Source organism: Tinamus guttatus, unplaced genomic scaffold (genome assembly GCF_059628265.1).
Source record: "Tinamus guttatus ecotype Peru unplaced genomic scaffold, ASM5962826v1 Tinamus_guttatus_pri_ptg000244l, whole genome shotgun sequence".
Classification (NCBI taxonomy): Eukaryota; Metazoa; Chordata; class Aves; order Tinamiformes; family Tinamidae; genus Tinamus; species Tinamus guttatus.
The window spans coordinates 1,409,663-1,431,171 of record NW_028288778.1 but is presented as its reverse complement, the minus strand read 5'-3'; the positions used below and the strand labels follow the sequence as shown (position 1 = coordinate 1,431,171).

Genomic DNA, 21,509 nt, shown 5'->3' with positions numbered 1-21,509 from the left:
TTTTTCTCTCCAATATCAGCTCCTCTCATGAGCTGAGAGACTGATGTCATTTTGCTTCCTAAGCGCAAAGGCGAAATACATGGTATTTGTGCCAGCCCCGAATCTTCCCGTAATGCCTTTAATGGTGCCGTTACTCCTTCCAGTTCCTTTTCAGAGGTTTTTCGTTGCCCAAGCGCCCCAGGACGTGGGGCCGGGCCGCGTTCCGGTCCGGCGCGGGCTGCCCCCGCGGAGCTCGGGCGCGGTGTCACCTCGACCCTGCGCCGTTTTGCTCTTTCGGAAACGCCGCCGCCAGCCCACAGATCAGCACGTGGGGGGCTGTGTTTGCCCGCTGCTGTTTACGAGGAAAACCAGCTGCGTGGCGTGGGCAGGGCGGCGAGGGCTGCGCTGGCGTTGTCAACCGCTCGCTTGGTGTGACAGCCCTGGAGCAACAGCCTGCGAGGGCGGAGGGCCGAGCAGCTCCCTGCTCCTCGGGGTGTCCTTGCTCCAAGGAAGGTTCACGATGCAAACAGTATCCACGGAAATAAAACTCTGCATTTGAGTGCTGCCATGCTCAAACCTCCGCCTTGCTCTGTGCTTCACCTCGGTGATGAAAAGTGCAGCTTAAGAGCTGAGTCCTGTCCCAAGTATTTCATTTCTCTGATTGCTGGTTACACTCAGCTGGAATGGCACCTCAAGTAGCTATTGTTTAATGCCCTAATATTACTGATTACACGAAAACTACTTTATAATTTAAGTTATATTGCCTTTTGGGGCACTGAGACTGCTTATGGAAGGGTCTTTGTCTCCTGTTCTGCTTGGGAAGGGCCTAACACCCTGGGGATCCAGCAATCTAAAGTATAAACATTAATAATACAGTGCATATTATTCAAATGAAGGCTGCCGCTTCTCCTTTGTGGGAATAAACCCCAGGGTAATCGCTGTACCTACTCATCTGTTCCTATAATTGCTTTCTGCAGAATCACTTTGCTCGCAGGATGCTGCTCTCCGTGCTGTGGCCCCGCGCGCGCTGGCCCGTCCGCTGCCTCCTCCGTGACCCGCAGTGTCACCCACGGTGGCTCCTTGGGCACAAGAGGGCTGGCTGTGCCCGCAGGGGCCTGCAAACCACGTGGACGGCCTGTAGTGTCACCCCTGTTTTCACCAGGGCTTTGGCTTTTGGTGATAAAATTGCCATCGTGGACCAGAATGGTGAGCACACGTACAGGGACCTTTACAGCCGGAGCCTGCGCTTGTCCCAGGAGATCTGTAGAGTCCTCAAGTGCTCCGACAGGGACTTGAAGGAAGAGAGGATCTCGTTTTTGTGTCCCAATGACTCCTTGTATGTGGTTGCCCAGTGGGCCTCGTGGATGAGCGGGGCCATAGCAGTGCCCCTGTACAAGAAGCACCCTGCGCAGGAGCTGGAGTACGTGATCCGGGACTCGCAGAGCGCTCTGCTCCTCGTGGCAGAGGAATACCTGGAGAAAATGGTCCCTAGTGCCGCCAAGCTGGGAGTGCCGGTTTTGCCGCTCCTTAGATCTCGGAGCGATGGATCCGCAAGCCGCGGAGCACTGGAAGAGGTGCCCTTACCCAGCTCCGCGTGGAGAGGCAGAGGGGCCATGATCATCTACACCAGCGGGACAACAGGGAGGCCCAAGGGTGTCCTCAGCACCCACGAGAACGTGCAGGCCGTGGTGAGTGACAGAGACCTCGGCCCTCGCAGGGGACCTGGGGCTGTGTAGCCAACGCGCTTCAACACGGAGCTCTGCACGGAGCTGTGGGCTGTGCTGTGGAAATCCTGCACACTCCGAGGGTGAACACAAAACTGGGAAGCGCTGGGCGCTCTGCGCCTCGTCCAGCACTGCTGCTGCTTTACTGCAGCTAGTGGCAGGTGGGCCCTTCTGCCTGATTCCCTGGAAAGCAGAAAGGATGGGAGCTGTTGGAAAAAAAGCCTGTTTTTGCAGTTGTTGTCCCTCACTGCGCCTAGGAAAGTACCTTTGCCCCTCGTTGGAGGAGCCCAGCGCAGTGCTGTGCTGTGTGAAGTCTGTGCATTATTTAGCTATATATCCCCAAGGCAAAAAATCCATTAGCTCTCTGAGCCAAAAGGAATTAAAAGTTTGAAGGAGCCTGCTGACTACCTCACCAGCTTGTTATCACTGCTTGCAACTGATAGACTCGTGCCAGTAGGGAAAAAGGGCCGGGAATGCCGCGAGCCTCGTGGTCGTGTCCCAGAGCTCGCATAGTCCTCGATGCTCAGATCCTGCAGTGACAGGAGTGTATGGAAACTTTGATGGACAGAACCAGGGCTTGGCTATATTAGGCAAAGAATCTGTTCCCTCCCAGACACGCTGATAATTTGGGAGGCAGCCTGAACAGTGATTGTCTTCCGTGCTGCAGAAAGCCCAAAACCTCCCCCCGGTACCGCGGAAGAGGGAAGAGAGCTGTGAATGGTGTGATTGGATTCCACTGTTCAAATACTTGTTTATTTTTAGGCAACTGAAAATAAGTTCTCTGATTGATAAGTTGGGGTGTGAAGGCCATTGTGCCAACCAAAAGCCTAAGGTCTAATACTTCAGATAATTAGCCTGTCATAGCAGCGTATTTTAGAGATTCAATATATTAATATATTTCTTCACTAACATAGAGCCTATTTTCTTTCCATGGGACATTTTTTTCCTGTTCCCACACTAGCCATCCCTTGTGGATGCTAAGAAGCCAATGTCTGCAGCATACAGACTACATCAGTATAGTTTCTGGAAAAAAAAAATGCCCTTTTTGATTACTATTTCGGCCAGCTTTGGTTGAGCAGAAACAGGCTAATAATTTTGTATGTCCTATTTAAAACCATGATTGACTCCTTATTTCTCAGTAACAAGGAAGGACTCGAAAATGTATTGAAACACATATAGAAAAGAGGCAGAGGATGTTCCTGCTGCATTCTGCTTTTTATGGTGGGAATTTTGCTCCTGCTGGGCCTCAAGGAAAGGCCTCAGGGCCCCGTGGAGGCTCGAGGTTTCTGCCGTCGGTCCTTTCTGCTGGAGGATCTTGGCTTTGGATCCGCTGGGCTTTTCCAGCAGCCAGAGGCTTTGCTGTAGCTCTTATGCTGAATTATGTGTTTTCTCCTGCAGACTACAGGGCTGGTTGACAAGTGGGAGTGGAAGAAGGAAGATGTTATTCTGCACGTGCTGCCTTTACATCATGTCCATGGGGTGATCAATAAGCTGCTCTGTCCTCTCTGGGTGGGAGCGACATGCATCATGTTACCCGAATTCAGTGCACAGATGGTAAGCCTGGAGGGATCGCGCGTTGCCTTTGAAACGGAGCGGCAAGACCCCATGCATTGTAATTAGAGCAACTTTGGAAATAAGTTCTTAAACAATTTCAGCCTCTTTAGCTACTGGCTGCATGCGGTTTGCAAACTGCCTGTTAAAAACACTTTCAATTGGACACTCAGTCTGGGGTAAACGTGTTCTCCTCAGCGTTACTGCTTGTTTGAGTATCACACAGCTAATGGCAATGCTGTGCTGCCCCTCCTAGCTGTGTTGGGGGTCTCTGGTTGGAGGTGGGTCCTTCCAAGCACCCACTAGCAGCATCTGCACGCAGAGTAAGGGTGGTTGTTTTTCTAGCACCAAGAAGGGGTGGAGGCACTGCTTTTTCCCTGCCCTGCTGGCAATGCTCTGCCTGCAGCTATACTGTTTGTCTGATACTTTCATTTTGGTAATTTGTGTTTCCCTCGTATTCTCTCCTCGATGTTTTGTGCTCTATCACTTGCTAGCGTATGGACCTGAGGGTTTCTTGTAATCCAGGTAAGGGCAATACTAATGCCTAGCACTTAAACAGCAACATAGCTTTTCATCTGCAGAGATACAAGTGTAAACAGATCTGTCGATTTAGCTTCAGCAGCTTGAGTGACAGCTTGCAAATTGAGACTTTTTGCAACTTTGCAGTAGAGGTGGCAGGAGGGAGATCTTACTTGAGTGTAACAGAGTCTTGTTTTCCAGTAGAGACAGGAAACCCCAGTCCTGGTGCCCTGCTTCTCTTTTGCTGCTCTCCTTTTTGTGTCTTGCCATGGTAGCAGGCGACTGACCTAAAGAGAGGAAGAAACAGGGCAACGAACAGTAAGGCAAAATAATTTCTACGGCTGCTGGCCCCTGGGATCCAGCCCTGTTGATCTGTGTGTCTCGATGTCACGGGCAGTGTGAGAGACACTGGAATTTGGTGTAGCTCGTGCTGTCTCCTTCGTGCTGAACAGTTAAGGGAGCAATTGGGCTTTCAGGTGCTGGTGCCAGCGCCTATCCAGGAGGGAGGTGTGCTCTGTGCTGCAGAACACCCTGCAAAGTGGAAGGAGCCTGCCAGGCCCGTGCTCTGTGACAGAGCAGGCTGTTTTACTTGCTCATATTTCTTCACACACTATACAGCCTTTTCAGGCCTGGAGGACAAAGTGCAAATGTGTAGGATACACCCAACAGCCTGCGGCTGTGCTCCAGAGGCGAGGGAGAGCCTGGGCTCCGACGGGAACGACCCCGGAACCCCGTGATTCTTCTCCAGGAAGCAAGCACAGAAAGTGCACGCTTCCCTTCTCACTGGCACCTGAAAACCCGCTTGCTCCCTGAGCACTGATCCCGCTGAGGGCACCAGGATCCCAGCGGGGCAGCTCTGCATTCGCGTTGCCAGAGCAAATGGAGAAGATGTGGTTGCAGGGAGGGACAGCAAGTTCCCCGGGCAACCCCAGCCGCTACTGCTCTCCTGTTGCTGCCCAATTTTGGAGTATCACCCCAAAAAGCTCCGTGCTGTCCTTGCAGCTCTGGGTGCACCCGGGCTCCGTGCGCTGGCCCTGCCGGTGCCCGCGGGCAGCGCTGGCTGCTGCGGGAGGCAGGAGAGCACCCAGAGGGCTGGGAAGCCCAGCCGGGCCCTCGGGAGGGCGCGGGTGATTGATCGTCCCTTTTACCCTTGTGTTTTTCCGTGCTCTCTCCCGACATCTGCAAATCAATGAGCTGGCGTTGAAGGATGGTTCGGGTGCCGGCAGCGGGATGCTCAGCCTGCCTTCTCTGATCAAAGCTCTCCGCAGGGCTTGACAGCCAAGGGCAAGTGAGGACAGTGCTGCGGGGCATCCTCTTGACCCTGGCGCTTGAACTTGGGCAGGGAGGTGGTGGCAAGCGTGCCTGGTGAGTGAGCTTCCTTCCGGGGCCTCTCAGGTGCTTTTGGGCTCTGAAGGACGTCATTTGCTCTTCTATTTTTCTTATTCCTTTTATTTTTCCGAGGGCCTCCCCTGGGAGCTGAAAGTGGTTTGATCGACACTACAAAGAAAGCACATGAGGGTAAATAAGGCTTTCTTGTGGAGTTTAATGCAAGCTGCCTTTCAGTTCCAGTCTATTTTCAGCAGCTGTTTACAAAATGCCCTTTGCTACTGAAATCAGCTTTCAGAAAAGCAGTGGAGTTTCGGCGGAGGATTTTGCAAAAGCAGCCTAAGTTTTGCTGTGTGCTTTTTCTCTTCGTTGCACCTTGAGAAAGCAGCCAATTATAGTGTGATGTAAAGAAACCCGAATGGCAGCTAAAACACTTGACAGGCTGATCAAAACAAGGCTAGGAACTTACTCTCAACCTGCTGCAGACATATTTAGCCCTGAGTGATACTGGCATGGGTTCAAGAGAAACCGCAGCAGCATGCCCAATGTGTGTTTGGTTTCTAATCACTAACACTTCATTATACAAAATAAATACTTTATTATTACAGTGTTTATTAAATTACATAATTTGTGGTGTGCCTTATAGTCGTGGATACAGATGCCAGTCTGGTTAAGTTGGTAGTAAAAGTGCTCTGTGATGCTCAAGCCCTGGACCAAGGCCCTCTTGTCATTCCCTGCGGTGCAGTGTTAGGAGGTGACAACTTTCAGACCCTTCTGTCTGGTTTTGGTAGCTGTCCAATGAAAGGTTAAAAATCAGGGCTGTGGAATAACCCCAGTGTCCTGACCAGCATCCACTCTCTTACTAAAACAGCATCTGATGTCCAGAGCTGCATGCAGGCTATTGCTGAGGCCACAAGGGCTCATTAAAGTGTATGGAGATGCCTCAAGCATGAAAGTTGCTGCAGAAAATCAGATTCTTTTTATTAAATGAGGGCATCCGTTACTTTGCACTAGCTACTGTACATGCTATAATTCACTTTATAGCACCATCTGTCTTGCTTAAGCTTTTTGTAGCATCTTTTCATTGTAAGTTATTAAAGAATATGGCTGCATCTATTAATCAGTTATTAGGAAAGGGCTGATAAACAGACCCTTTATCTGCAGCGTTGTCCACTCCTGTGTGTCTGGTCCGAGTCCTTGGGCAGCTCCCTGGGGCACAGCCTGTCTCCTCTCACAGCCCTTCTCAGGCTGCTGCCCGACCTCCTGCCTGGAGCTGTGGAATTCCACACCCGGAGCTTGGGAATGACAGCTCTCCTTGCGGGACAAGACGTGCCGGTGCTGCTGAGAGCGGGAGGGAGAGCAGGAAACTTGAATGCTGTCCATCCCAGCAGCCGTGGGGGCAAGGGCAGCTCTGACGTTGTTTTCTTGAAGAAGCTGGGAGCTGTGAAGGCAGGAATCTCCTTTGGAGCCGGAGGAAGCTGCAGCCTCAGCTCCCCATGTGATGGTCCTGTTGTAATTTCCTTCCATCTCAATGTGCTTCTGCAGCCGCGCTGTCTCTTTCCCAGTAACTTCTGCACCCAGCAGACACCAAGACGTCTCGTTCTGAGCTTGAACAACTGGGCCAGCTTGTTCTTCCCTGGATTGCCTCTGATCCTGTCCGAGCTGCTAAAGGCAAAAATGATCTAATGGCAAAAGGCTCCGTGTCTGCTGCTTGCAGTGATAAACGTGAGCCCAGATCCCAGCAGACCTCTCAGCCTCAAGTGGAGGGTAAGATAAAAGTTCTGCAGAAACACGAAGGGAGAAGCTCGCCGCAAATGAGCGGCGGGAGGGTTTGATAGAAGTCTAAACTCTGTGTGACCCAGCTGTGGTGTGTGCTGCCCGCTCGGCTCTGCCGGGCCGTGGCGTGGTGCCCGCGGGACGACAGCGACGCCTGGCCCTCGCGACCGCTTTGATGATAAATATGCTGAAATGTACATGTATTACGCCAAACTCCCCAAAGAAGCAGCTCTGTTGGTGCCAGCAGTGCTGGATGTCTGACGTAAGGTGCCTCCGAGGATCCAGCCCTCTAAAATCATACTCAGTTTGGCAATGTCACACACAAAGCCATCAAAATCATTAATCTTCGCTGTGGGTTGGGGCCCTTGTTTCTTGGCGTTTGTTTTGAGGAGAAGTACAAGTGCAGGGAGCCGCTGTGTGACTTGGTGTTAATTCCCTGGGCATGCAGCAAGCGTGCCCTGGCTCCGGGCAGCTTTTCCACGTGCTGGGAGGCCCTTGCAGCCCTGGTGCTCGTGGGGTTTCACACGAGCCCACGGTCACTGCTGCCATGGGAGGTTGTCCCGCTGCTTCCCATGAATTCCCGCTTCCTCCTCCGGCCCAGGAACCTGTGCTGTGCCTCCTTGCAAGCAGTTTGTCCCCGTTGCTGCTTTATCTGTGCTAACCAGGTGAATGCTGCATGCTGCCGTGTTTCTCACCTTCGCTTGGCCATGCAGGGAGATCCCACAATAGCCGTGTTGCCTCTGGGAAAGAGAAGCAGGCGCTGCAGTGTCGATCCTCTCCCCTGCTTGTGCTCCCTTGTCAGCATCAGTCTGAGGGGCTTTATTAGTCTATGCTTAAAATAAAAGCACCCCTGAGCGTGCGAGGCTGTGAACTGTAGTGCTAGGCTGGTGCTCTCGGTGTGCTGGGGATTGCGGGTCCCATCCAGTTTCAGCTGGAGAAAGACAATTCTCTTTTCATCTGCTAATCGGAGGCTTCAGAGGAGTAATTTTATTTCCGACTCAAAGGGAAGCCGGTGGAGGGAGGAGCAGGTCACTAGTGAATGGATTATGTTTGATCACTTCGCGCAGACCTGGCTTTAAAAAGTTACAGTTTTTCTTCACGTCTCCCCAGATCTGCCGTCTGTCCTCAGCATCTGTTATGGAGTAATGTCTTTTGATGTGTGTGGGGAAAAATAAGAAATGGAACCAGAGCCTGTCATATTTACTTATATTACTGGGTCCCAGGGAAAGCACTTGCTCCTTTCAGTATGCCTACAGCATAGTCAGGGTTTAAAAGCTTCAGACTGGAATGCAGAGGGGCCATCAAACTGCACTGATGAATAAATGATTAAAACCAGAGTCATGCGGAGCGCAAACAGTTTGGGGTTATAACAAACATGCGATGAAGCCACCAAGGGCCCAATTTCCCTTTGAAGACAAGAATATTTCTTTCCTGCAAACTGCTCGTGAGCAGCCTGGGTCGAAGCAACTATTGACGGTTCGGCCGTCGGGAGAAGGCAGAGCTCCCTTTGCTGCTCTGCCGCCCTCTCTTCTGTCTTCCCTTCAATCAGGGGGAAAAAAATGTGCCAGGCGTGTCTGTGCCCATAATTAAGGAGAGCCTTTTACCTTTGGCACGGGGCAGCTGTGGATCCGCGCTGGACGGAGCCGCTGCTCTCGGGATCTCTGGAAATCGGGAGCGTCGCTTCCTCGCGGGCAGCGCTACCCGCGCGCAGGGATCGATGCCAAACCCAGAGCTGCCTCGCACATCCAAAGGGGAGTGAAGGGATGGTTTAACCTTGCATTAGTGGAATTGTTACTTATGAAAAGGCTTAAAAAATTCAATAACAGCTGAAAATGATACAACAATTTTAGACTGGCTTTGAAGAGCAGTGCTGCTCTATTTGTCAATAGATGCAGCAGGGCATGTTGTCTGCTACCTGTTTTGGTTTGATGGGAGAACTCATGCTGATGGTCACTTTCCTTGCAGCTTTTGGGTGTTTTTGCCTTCATCTCTTCCAAATGCTTCTGAGGTCCCTGTATCAGGTGCAGTGTGGCTGGATGCAGTGCACAAGTGCTTGTTGCCTTCTCCCTTCCTTCTTTCTGCTGTGCTAGATGCCCAGATACTGGCAACTTCAGGGGGTTTTGTCTAGTTTACAGCATGTGCTTCTGCCATGAGGTCTCTGTAAGGAATAAAAGTCGGTGGCTTTTCTAGTCTGTATTTGTGTCCTTTCCCTCCAGAGCAGGTCTGGATGCCATGGAAAGGTTGCCACATGGAAAAGCATTTTATTAGAGCAGCTTGCACGTTCATCCATCCCCATTTCATCCTGCCATCCGTATGCTGTAAGAACTAGGTGGGGAAGTCCTGTGGCTTTGTCAGACTCGGGGTGTTTTATTGCCTCTGGTGCTTTGATTTTCTCTGTTTTTTAAAGTTTCTAAATTTTACTTACTGAGGGCAAAACACCACCTGAGGTATCAGGAGGGCAAAATAAAAATGGAATGATGGGCTGCCGATATTCTGTTGTCAGGAAACTGATGTGGTGACAGTGACACATCGGGTGACGGAGAAGGGAGATTGATTGTGCTGCCTCAAACGTGACAGTGTCAGGGGATGCCGAGCGCGGGGAGGGCAAAGCCGGGCCCTGGAGCTGATTGATTAGCCCCAGGTAATGAGACTCTCCCGGGTCCTTCTCTTAAACCATGAGGTTGTAAAGCAGGAGTAGCCGTTTCGGCTGGCCGGGCGGCCCCTGGGTGGCTCTGGGTCTGCAGCGGGGCTGGCACCGCGGCTCGATGCCCGTTCCAACGCATGGGCAGGGTGCAGGTTGGCCGAGGGCAGGGGGAGATGCCTGGCACCGGCGGGTCACCCCACGGCGGCTCTTGGCCCCGCTCCGAGCAGCTGCCCATCCTCAGGACGGGGCCAGGACGAGGCGGGCTGACCCAGGAGAGCCGCTCCGTGGCCGCCGCTCGTGATGGAAAGGCTTTTTATTTAACGCAGGAGCCGAGCAGAGGGGATTCCGTGGCGCAGGAGGGAGCTGCTGCGTGTTGGAGCGGTGTTTTTGTGTTTTAAATCAATGCACGGACAGGCAGTCCCGAGGCTGCCCGTGTTCCCCGCTGCTGCTCTGGGCTCCCGGTGGCGAGTCGCGCAGCGAGGAGCCGGTGGTCCCCAGGCATCTGTCTCGCGGAGTCTTTTGGCACGGTTGTGATCCCTGCTTGCTCACCTGCCCAAGGTGACGGCTCCCAGGAGCGCCGAGCGGAGAGGAAGAGGCCCTGGTTGGCTCCTGGGTTTGGAGATATCCTTCTCCGTGCAGCTGCCTCGGATGGGAAGGGTACAGAAGAGTGGGAAAGATGCGCAGCTCCCGGCTCGGGCTCTTTGCAGAGCGCTGCAGCAACAAGGCGCAGCCAAAGCGCCGTTTCCTTGGCACGGGGCATCACGTTCCCTCTCTGGGAATGTTTTCCTGGGAGACTGTCCTTCCTCTGCTATCCCCATGGCTGAGGGCTCCTTAGAGCACCCGTGTCCCATCTCCCACAGGGTGGAAGGGAGGTTGAGGCCCTCTCTGGCCAGTGAATCTCCGACTCGGGCGTTTATCCCATTCGGTCGAGGGCCTGGAGGCAGCAGACGCTCCCTTCTGCTCAGGGGGACGGTGCCTTTGTTGGATGTGTCCTGCTATATTAAGAATAACAACGTGGTGCGTATTTTTTTTTGTTTTAAGAGCTGATTGTTCTGGAGCAGTGAAGTGAGAGACACGGGGAGAGGGAGGGAGCGGTGGGGAGAGGAGGTGCTGGCGCGATGAAGTAGAAAGTAATGAAATTGAGCCAGCGAGAGAGGGCTGAGGGGAAAGGAGCAGACTCACCAGCATGCAGGGTGACAGCATGAAGGAGAATCACTTGTTCACCTTCAATCAATTCCTGCTTTTTCTTCCCCCCATTGCACACGCCTGTGTGCAGCTGAGCGTGCACCGGGAGGCAGGGCAGAGGAGGCTGCGTTGTCAGGAGCTGTTAGGAAATACATTTGTCAGCAATGGGGCAGGAACCAGGGAGAAAGGAAGGAGGTGGCCGTCACCAAAGCCGTAGCTTTTTATTTATTGATGGATTCGTTTCATTCCTGTGCTGGGGAGTGCTCACCTAGGGGCAAGAGTGACAGAGTGTGGAAGAAGTGGGTCCAATTTCAATATTTATGCTGCCTTCCCACTGCTAAATGCTCCCAGGTGGAGCTGTTCAGCCAGTTCAGCAGCCCTGGGGTCACCCGCACTTCATTCCCCTCCAGTAGATCCAGCTCCTGGAATTTGACCCAATTTGTTGTTCCCACAGGTTAATAGGAATTGCAGCTTGAGGAGCTTCTGTCCTACAGGGACCGTTTCTTCTGGAGCAGTGTGGTTAGTGAACGGGCTCTCCGAGGTAGCTGCTCTGTCCTAGGCCTGTGGCTGCACATGGGGGACACATCTCCATGTGCCCTGTCCGTTGCAATAGTCTCACAATTGGAGTTCATAATTCTTCTTCTTCCCACCTCTCCTACCATTCCTGTTAGCAGCGTTTCTGCCTCGAGCATTCAGTCCATCAGCTCTAACTTGTGTACCGTGGGGAAGGCCTCCATGCTTGGAAAAGCTGATGACTTTGTGGGGCATCCGAGTGGCTGCGTGTGCTAAAGGAACTGCTTGGAGGGGGATTCATTGCTGAACGGTGGGTGATCCTTTACTGGGATCGGAGTTGAATACTGTGTTCAATAGCGTGATGGGAGGTGGGAGTCCTGGACGTGGAGGAGTTGCATCCGACCGGCTTCCAGCAGCTCATCCTTTCCATCACCCGTGGATAACGTTACGGATCCGAGGTTGGTTGGTTCGTGCCGAGCCCTGGGTGGCTCTGCTTTGGCCCTGCTCAGCCTCCCGTGGCACGGTGCTGGGGAGCAGTGGTGGGGCTGCCTGTCCCTTGGAGCCCCTGCTTGAGAACCCGCTCAAAGGTGTTGAGCACTCACACTGGCAATGTTAAGGATCACTTCCTCCTACACTTGGTATTGAAGTATATTTTTATACATGTATATATTTTTAAATGTATGTATTTTCCCATCTCTAGGTTTGGAAGAAGTTCTTAAACTCCCAAGAGCCTCGTGTCAATGTCTTCATGGCAGTACCCACTATTTATGCCAAACTGATTGAGTATTATGACAAACATTTCTCTCAACCACAAGTCCAGGATTTTGTGCGTGCCTTTTGCCAGGACAACATCAGGTAGGTGGGAGATGCCCTTCTTCAGCACTGAAGGACAAGGTGGCTGCTGGTGACTCCCTGTTCCCCCAGGGGCTCTGCTCAGTTCTCTTAGCTTTACCTCTTCACAGTGCCAGGTAGTTTAACGTGTTTTAGCATCTCTAGCTGACAGGAGCCAGGGTGACGTTATTTAATTATGAGCCACTCTTGCATGGTAGAGCCAGAAGGGGTCTGCATGCTTGCTGTGTGTGCTGCCCTGCGTAACACAAGGCTGAAGACTTCATCGTGCAGCCCAAGCTTGTGCTGCAGCATCTCTTTTAGGAGGCTGTCCCATCTTGACTTGGAAACCATAACACACAGGGAATCTGTTATATATGATGGGCATGCCTGACACTGGTTAAAAGGCTTTTGGAGCCTCTGTTTTAAGGTTTTATATAAGAGCAGACTTTATGCACCGTGCATTAGAATGCAAATTCTCTGGAGCAAAAGTGGTCTTGGATGTTTTCTTACGTGGGGTTTCCTTGTGCAGGTTAATGGTGTCAGGCTCAGCCGCCCTGCCTGTGCCTGTCCTGGAGAAGTGGAAGAACATCACTGGGCACACGTTGCTGGAGAGGTACGGGATGACTGAGATTGGGATGGCACTTTCTAACCCTTTGCATGGAGACCGTGTGCCAGGTAGGACTTTCTAGGAGATGAGCCCTGTTTGGAGGTGTTTTGCTCTGAGATGTTCTTGGTTTTTTCTCTTCAGAATATCTGTCCACAGTTTGTTGTGATAGAAGAGCAGGCTCGTGTAGGAATACTGATCCCACTAGGGAGTTTGGCATAGCTGAGTGAGCCTGAAAGAGGTCATGAGTTTGTAGAAGAGGCAGGTGGGTTTCCCTTCACTTACTGGCCATGGTGCATTGGCAAAGCTGTGTGTGCAGAGCTTGCAGTGGCCCACAGCCCGACCTGCCCAGCCAGACCAGTTCTGTCTGGGAGGCAGAGTCTGTCCTGGGTGCTATTGTCAAAGTCTTAGCACAAATGCTGTGATGGGACTTGCATCTACAGCTCCTGCTTTGTGAAAATTATTTGTGTGTGTGGTGTTGGCACTGGATTCTCCACAGAGCAGTAGTGCCAAGCCAGCCACAGAATATTTGGGGTTGGAAGGGACCTCTGATGGTCTTCTGGTCCAACTTTCCTGCTCAAGAAGGGTCAGCTAAAGCAGGTTGCCCAGGGCTCTGTCCTGTTGGGTTTTGAGTATCTGCAAGGATGAGCAGCACTGAGAAGAGCCTGGCTCTATCCCCTTTACCCCTTCCCAATCAATATTTACACCGATAAGATCCCCCCTGAGCCTTCTCTTCTCCAGGCTAAACAGTTCCAGCTTTTCCAGCTTCTCCTCATATGAGAGATATTCCAGGCCCGTAATCATCTTTGTGGTCCTTCAGTCAATACTGAACATTTAAAATAGGTTGTCTGCTCACTCTTATTTTAGTGCAAGTTTCTTGACTCTTCAGAAACTGGAAATTGTCACACCTCCTTGTACATTCTGGCTCTGTTCTCTCCTTACATTCCCCCACTTCTTTCAGCTACACTTTGTGACTCCTCAATATCTGTAATTTTATATAACCTAGAAAGAAATCGATCTAAAACATTAAAAATATAGAATGTCCCCACCCTCTCACTGGTGCAGAACGTGGCCATCTGTCTGCTGAGCAGCCCAGCCCACCACTATGCCACCTTCTCCTCCCCACATGCTGTCCACACACACGTGGCACCATATGCATCATTTTGGTCTCCAGTATCTTATGGGGCCATCATTGCTGGGGACTTTCTGTGCATTATAGCTTGCCACAGCACCTCGATCCCACAGGATGGAGAAGCTGTTCCAAGGAAGGGATTGTACAGGGTGTGGAGAAGCCACAGCTCCCTCTGGCACTGCCTGCTGAACCTAGGAGAGCTATGGGGTGGCACAAGATGCAAGCTCCAGGACACAAACTTTTGCAGGGTAACCGTGCTTCCCCCTCCAGGACTCAGCCAGGATTCCTTTTCCCTCTAAATCCCATCCGTGGAGGCTGGATAAGAAAGCAGGCAGGATATCTAGACTCCCACCTGCATGAACCAGAGCTTTCCACGAGCCCTTTGGTGCAGTCTGGGATCATTTAACTGTCATTATGGCCTGGTACAGCTTTTCCTTCACCTTCAGTAGTGGAAATGTGTGGAGTATTTAGGAATGTCATAGGAGACATGGGCAAAAAGGAAACAGGACTAAAAGTAAAATGGGAAAGAAGGAGAAATTAGCAGCAGAGAAGGCAAATCCTCTTGCAGAGCTGGGTGACGGGCGCTCCAAAGAGAGGCCACGAGGAGCCTCTGGAGTACTGGGAGAGCTGGGAACAACCACCTCACACAGCAGCACCCAGGGGGACAGAGGGTGACAGCTGACTGACGGACTGTCCCTGTCCCCGCCATCCTGGGGGGGTGCTGGAGCCCTGGGAAGGGACGGACGGGCGACTCAGAGGTGTGGAGCAGCTAGAGACCGCACGGAAAGGAGGCCGTAATTTAATAGGCCTGATTAATTTATTTAGGGAAGTGTCAGTTGGGAAGCAGATGGGTGAAGCTGAGGCATAATTTACTTGAGCGGTGAAAAAGCTTTTGATAGAGTACCCCATTAGAGGCTGGGATGTAAGGTCACAGGTACAACAGAGTGTGGGGTGTGAAGGAGTCAACGGAGAAACGCGGTAATTGGTTGGGAACGGAGCGGGAGCCGGGGCCGGGGAACGCGGCGGTGCCGGGATGCGTTGCAGTCTGCTGAACCGGAGCAGGTAGGTGACTCCACAGCCTGGCTGGGAGAGGAAGAGGAGTAGGATGTCCAGCTGGGATTCAGAGGAGGAAAGCAGGATTTGGAGGCTTTATAAGCCGTGGAGGTGGCATCAGACCTTGGACATCCTTTGCCCTCTTTGTGCCATGCGGTGTGGCTGGGGGCGGATAGGGAGTCCCCAGAGCCAGCCGTTCCTGGCTGTGTCGTGCCACCCCCATCTGTGACCGCGTGGCACTGAGGGAAGGCTTGGCTCTCCTTCCAGGGCACAGATTTGAAGGTGCAAGGCAGGGTGGGGGCTTTAATTTCAAAAGGAAGAAGAGATGAAAGATTTGAAAGATAAATGTTTGCTTGTATATGGTTAAAACCCTGCTTAAAATGCCTCTGTTTTCACCAGCTCTCATTCTAATCCCCCCGGTGCTGTTACTGTGAAGGGAGATGAATAATTCATGGACCGAGAATGCCTCACTGGGCCTAATCACCACTTTAATTGGAGGTTTAGATCAGAGGCGGCTAATAGCTCCTGCAGCGGGGACTCCGTGTATTGTTGACAGTGAGATCGTTGAGTGCCTTATCGTTGGCCTGTTTCAATTCTCCCAGGACACCACCGCACATAACAGCATCAAGGTCCCCAGGCACCGAAGGACACAGACCGCAGGGCCAATTAAATTTATCTGGGAAGAGCTGACAACTTTTTTAAACGGAGGAGAAGCGGTGAAAGAATAAGTGTCACTCCTTTCTGACTGCAGCCTGTCTGAGGGGTTGACACCGCGGGCATCTTGCCAGCATTTCTGAACATTCACAAGTGTGCAAATTGGAGAGAGCTGGAAAGGACAGTGGGGAAGGGAGCCGGAGGGGAAAGAGCAGCGATGTCCCCCCAGTTCTGCCTCAGTGTCACAGCTCGTCACAAGAGGAGCCAGTGCTGGGGTTTGACCCTCTTCTGGCTGTAAGGAAATGGGAGCTCAGGTAAGCGGAGATCCGTGGTGCTGAGCCTTGAGAGCCCCCTCGATTTATCACTCACCTGTTGGAATCAGCGTGGTGTATGCTTTAAAATCTCATTAGAGTAGCTCTAATGATTATCTCTGCACAGGCTTTAATTATGCTGTCACATTCACATAGATGCAACGTTGTCAGCTTTTTTGGTATTTGCAGACGTTTGCTTCCGAAAGTTTATCATTTTTCCCAAAGACCAAGACTTTTCCAGACAGAATATGAAGAAACAGTTTCCCGCAGGGGGTTTATTTTACATGTTGGTTTATTTTAGCCAAATAGGAAATAAATTGATGGGGCTGTGTTTGTAATAGTTGATCTGAAACCTCCCTCTACTGCAATAATGAAATCATCAGTGTGCTTCCTGAAAGCCCACGTGAAAACAGGACGGAGCATGTGCTGTGACTGAGAATCACGGACAAACGCTCTGTCGTTTGGTGGAGCAGGTCTTTTGTTTCAGTTATCTATGTGTGGATATATAAATATATGTGTGTATGTATATATATATATATATAAAATATACATGCATACACACAGGCAGGCCTGTCTGCCTGCTGGAGTTGGCTGTAGAGCCCCTTCCCTCCAGAACAGCCCAGCTATTCAAACCCAGGAAGATCCTAACCACAGGTAGGTGGCATGGTGACATGTAGGGGCTCAGCAGTAATGATTTCAAAGTGCCCAAATCACTAAGAAAATATGACTTCTTTTCTTTAAAAGAGCTGCAGCCTACTGCCTTTTCTGCATTTTCAGACTTATGCAAAAGGATTGTGTTAAATTTTGATATTTCTAGATCCTCAGAGGTTGAGACTAAACGTAGCCACTAATCATTTAGTGCCGCTGCGCGTGGATCAAGGTTGGTAAGTGGCCTGCAGCAAGGAAGTGTGTTCTGGGAAGGCATCCACGTAGGCTTGGTTTGAAGGTGTCCAGAGCAGCAAGAGTCTGTGGCTGTTCCTTCCACTGGTGACAGCCACTGCTGAGACCTTGTGCCCTATCAGGCTGGCTTCGTTTGCCTGCTGTGTCTGATCCCTGTCTCTTGCCATGTCTTTCCACGAGCTCTTGGGCTCTCAGGGCCTCTGACTTGCTTAGCCCAACTTTTTCTCCCCAGCTTGGCAGCCTGTCCAGCCATGTTATGCACCCAATCCAGCCAAACAAGGCCTTTTTTTTTTTTTAAGAAATTACCTGGCTGTGTGTGTTAGCTGACCTTAATGTTGAAGAAAGCTTTCAAGCTGAGCAGACACACATCACTGAACTGCCATGGAGCTTTCTGTTTATTTCTTGCAAGATTTGCTAATTGTTAGGGTAGCTTTGCTGCAATAAAATCGCACTCCCTCATAGCCCATCTGCTCTTAGCTGTTCTTGCAGGGTTGCCATAAATCTGGGGTACGACATCATATCTATTTCCATGGCAACTGACCAATGTAGCAAACAAAACTTTGATGTCACGGACACTGAATCCCAAGGGTTTTAATGGGAGAGTGAGAGCAGTGTAGGGAAAAAGTCACTTGCACCCAGGTGTCTGAATTGCAGAACACAAGGGGAAGGCAGGAAATTCTGCCATATGAAGGCCAGGAATAAAAGAGATCCAAGTACTTCCCACTCAGTCCTTGCTACAGGATAGAAGTCCCATTTTAATATTGTCTGGCAGAGCAGCTCTGAGCAGCACTGTCACTTGTGACTGCTGCTCTCCAGCCCATCCTCGTGGCCCCCAGGAATGGGCCTGCTGATAGGGACGGGGAGAAGTGTGAGGAATGACGAGACTGGGCACTGAGTGCCTGTTGCCTCTGGGAATGAAGAGCAAATACCCCCATTTCCCAGTTGTCCTACCAAGTGGGACATAAAGAGGTGATGCTTTTGACCAGGTTTGAGAGAGCAAGTGAGCTACAGAACTTGTCTTTGGATCTTCCCAGAGGGGGTGTCGCTTGGGTCCAGCGTCGGGCTCTGCTCCAAGGACTTTGCAGTCGTGCTGCGTGGGGCTGCTGCCTGCCTGCAGAGCTAGGAAGCACCGCCAGCTGGTGCCCCTCGAGGTGGAGAACACGGATCATCTCCCGCGATGAAGAGCGCGGCTGTGGATCCCTGCTCAGGGCTGCCCTGCTCTCCGATCGCGGGGCTCTCCTTGCAGCGAGGTGCAGGGTGAAACCTGCTGGGCCAGCAGACCCCAGGAGCTCTGCCTGCCCCTGTGCCTTGTCCCCCATCACAGAGCAGAGCTGCCCTTTCGTCTCTGTTCTCACCAGCTTACCAAGAAGGACACACGCAAAACCCAGGCATGGGGATCTTGCAGGGTGCAGGTTCGAGAGCTCTGGGTTGCTGGACCATCTTCCAGTTTAATAGCAGTTGTTCCTGGCACTATGTCAGATTCCGTGGCTTTGAAAATTGAAACCTGTGGAAGAATGGTGTGTTTTGATCTGTGCTTTTCTTCTATCATGTTTTATATACAGTGTATTGATGTCGTATAAAACTGAGATAATCCCTTGCAATTCTTACATTGTTAAGCCTTTGCCTTCTCTGTCAGGTCCAGGCTATAGAGAAGCAGTGAGGCACTGTAGCAATCATTGTGCTCTTTCTTTTCAAATTTCTGGGTAGCTTTTCTATTATTTAAAAAAAAAAAAAAGAGGAAGAAAAAGCACAGCTTTATTTGCTGAGCTACGAAGCTGTGCTGATGCCTTCGAAGACTGGCCAAGAGAAACTGTTCAGGGCTGGAGCCACGTTTGTTTTTCTAGGCATTTTCAACAGTGCCTGTTCAGCAAACATCTGAGTGTTGCAGCGCGGGGACATTTGCATGCAGACACGCGATGTGATCGAAGCCTTCCTGAAGGGTAAACCCCCGCTAGGAAGTTCTTTAGCGCCAGCACAGTCTGCAGATGCCATTGATAGCAGAGCAGCTGCTCTTCGCATCCTCAATTTTCCTTTTCCCAAAGGCTGTGCAGGGTCTCAGTCCCGTTCCCGCTGCTTCCTCCGCAGGTTCCGTGGGGACCCCACTGCCAGGGGTGGAGGTGCGCATTGCCACGGAGACCTTGAAGAGCGGCCTGCATTCCTACACCATCCATGCCCAGGGAGATGAGAACGGCACGCAGGTAGTGCACACGTGTTTCTGCTGCTCCGATTTTTCTGATGAAAAGCTCTTCACAGTCATTGAAACCCCAAGGATCAGGGTTGAGGCTCGCCCTCCTGTTATTCCCAGGAACTCAGTGTTTAGTCTCTTCCCTTTCTTGCATTCTTTTTATGTCCTATTGCATTCATGGTACTTTGTGGGCCACGCAAGTGTTGCCCTTGCTGTGAAGACCAAAAAGGAACAATGAGGAACAAGGAACAAATCCCTCCGCAGGGCTGGGAGGTGACGGGCCACACGGTGAGAGGATGACACTGTGCTGCTGAGGAAGGTGAGGAGTTAAGCTGTGTCTGCCCTTTAAAAGCTAGAGCACAAAGTTAGTCCAGTGCAGTAGGTAAGAACAAGGTATTGAAGAGACCTCAGATGGATCCTAATCAGGTCCAAAGAGTAAGCATAAGTCGCTAAACATCTATAGTAAGGGGAAGAAGATGAGAAATAGAAAATACAGAAGTAGAGTCCGTGCTTATTTTACTGGATTTGTTGAAGGTGCTAGCAGTGAGATTTGGAAGGGGAAGGCTGGGAGGGACCGTGTCTTGCAGTGGCCCAGCGGGGAGTCCACGACACGGTTCCGTGCTGAGCCCCAGGCCTGGTCTGCACTGGTGGTTCCTGCATCTCCGAGCAGTCGGATGCCCTTCGTGGTGGGGTGGTGGTGCCCCTTCCCCATGAGCCACCCTGGTGTGGGGTCCTGTGTGTGTCCCCACGCAGAGGCAGCCCCTGGGACCCCCCTCTGACCTAGGACCGGAGCAGCTGCGGGATGTGCTGCTGCCTCAGCCCTGCTCTCCCCGTGGAAGCGGTTTTGGCGTTCCCGCCGTGTCTCCTTCGCACCCTCCTTGCAGGCGCAGGTCGTGTCGCCTCCTGCAGATCGATGGCCGGGTGACACGCAGCCTTGGCCGAGCAGATAGATCCTGTGTGTGTGAAAGCAGTTGCAGCAGCAGTGTCTGTGTGTTGAGTGCAAAACAGGCAGCCTTCACCCCGGCCTGAAACGGGCCGCCCGGCTTGTGCCTCGAGGGAAGCAGATGAGATCTAGCCACGCACACAGCAAGGGTTCGGAGGAGCTGCTTGGGCTCTGACGGGAATTGCTTAGGGACACTGCTAGCATAAGCACGGGTGAAAAGCTTGAGAAATCCTTGTACCTCTAGAAGTGATGGTGCGCGCTGGGAAGCGGGCTGGAATAGGCAGTGATACTGCCCCAGCGCAGCGCCAGCGCGGCCAGTTCTCCCGTTGGGTTGTGAGGGTTCAGGCTGCGGTGCCTTGGCAGGGGTGACAGGGGAATATCCCCTCCCTGCTGCAAAAGGGGCAAGTTCCCATGGGCCACATGCAGAGTCCAGCTAGCAGCATTTGACGGATTCCTTTAAAAAACACAAAACACTGTATTCTCTACAAGGAGAGGTGGGAAAAAGGGACGTTATCTGTGTGTTGTGATGCCGTAACAGACCTGTGGATCCCAGCGCTCACATGCAGCCTCCCGAGGAGCTGGGAAGGAGGCAGATTGGCAGGGCTCATGGCTTGGAAGCCGTTTGCTGCTCCCGGCTGTAGGGGACTGACCCTGTTTGACTGGAGAGGGCACAAGGTAGGAGACCTGGGCTAGGCCACTCTGGTGCAGTGTCTTAACACATAGAAAATAATGTCCCATTTTTATCACTTCACAGAAATGGTGTTAGGCCTGATGTTTTTGACTCATCCCAGAGATAGATCTTGACTTTTTTCTCTTTTTTTGGAACTGAGATGTGAAGTATAGTCCATGTGTCCATTTTAATAATGACCCCGTAATGCTTTTAACCCAGAAGGATCCCTAGGCACTTTGCAAGTTAGGTCTCAAACACAAATCTCTGAAGTACAGCTACTTCCAGGACGAAATGCGGATGTCGCTTTTCTGAATCATGAGAGAAAAAGATAGAGGATGTTTCTGTTTGTTTGCTAGTCCTTCCTGCTCCCTTCTCTTCTGGTTGTGCTGGAAGAGCCAGCAGGGGAGAACAGGAGTCCAGACTACCTCTGGTGCTGGAAATCCACCATCCCTCAGGCATTCAGAGAGATGAGGTTCAAATAACTACAGGATTTTTCCTCTCTGGCTTCAGGCTAAGTCTTTCTTTGGGGCAGAGGAGGCTCCCTTTTAGCTCGGGCATCTCTGTCACCCTTGGAGCCCCGTGTCCCCTGGGTGAGGGACCTGCTCGTGTCTCGCTGCGCTCCCCGCAGCTCACGCTGGCTTTGGCCCTGCGCCCCTCGCTGATGGCTTCGCTTTCCGGCAAACCCTCCCTAGAGCTTTCTTGAATGTTCTGGTGAATTCTCAAGGCTGAGAGGAAGCAAAGTTTGCTGCTGGGTATTGGCTGGATGGTTCCTCTCCAAAGGGCTGTCTGTGTCTTGCCCACACGGTCACGGAAGGAAGGGGAACGACCCCACCTGCTTAAGGCTGCCCTTTGAGATAGCCGCTGGCCTGAGCTTTGTCCCTTGGTCCCGCTCGGTGCCTCCAGCCCACCCTGCTCCCAGCAGCATTTGAGGAGCAGAGCAGGGAGCCTCCGTCCCTGGGACCATCAGGAAGGCCCTGGCGAGGTGGCAGCAGAGCTCCCCGCTCTGTGT

The 21,509-nt window shown here is 51.9% G+C and overlaps 1 protein-coding gene across 2 annotated transcripts in view; it reads left to right on the top strand.

Annotated features, from left to right (window-relative positions):
- The first annotated feature begins 974 nt into the window (after positions 1-974).
- The window catches only part of ACSF3 (acyl-CoA synthetase family member 3), a 48,362-nt gene continuing 27,827 nt past the window's right edge, over positions 975-21,509 (top strand). For both annotated transcript variants that reach the window (XM_010227823.2, XM_088526234.1), the window contains exons 1-5: positions 975-1,667; positions 3,102-3,257; positions 11,918-12,072; positions 12,578-12,723; positions 18,788-18,900. In XM_010227823.2, coding sequence (XP_010226125.2) covers positions 975-1,667; positions 3,102-3,257; positions 11,918-12,072; positions 12,578-12,723; positions 18,788-18,900 — 1,263 coding nt within the window. The remainder of the gene's footprint in view (positions 1,668-3,101; positions 3,258-11,917; positions 12,073-12,577; positions 12,724-18,787; positions 18,901-21,509) is intronic.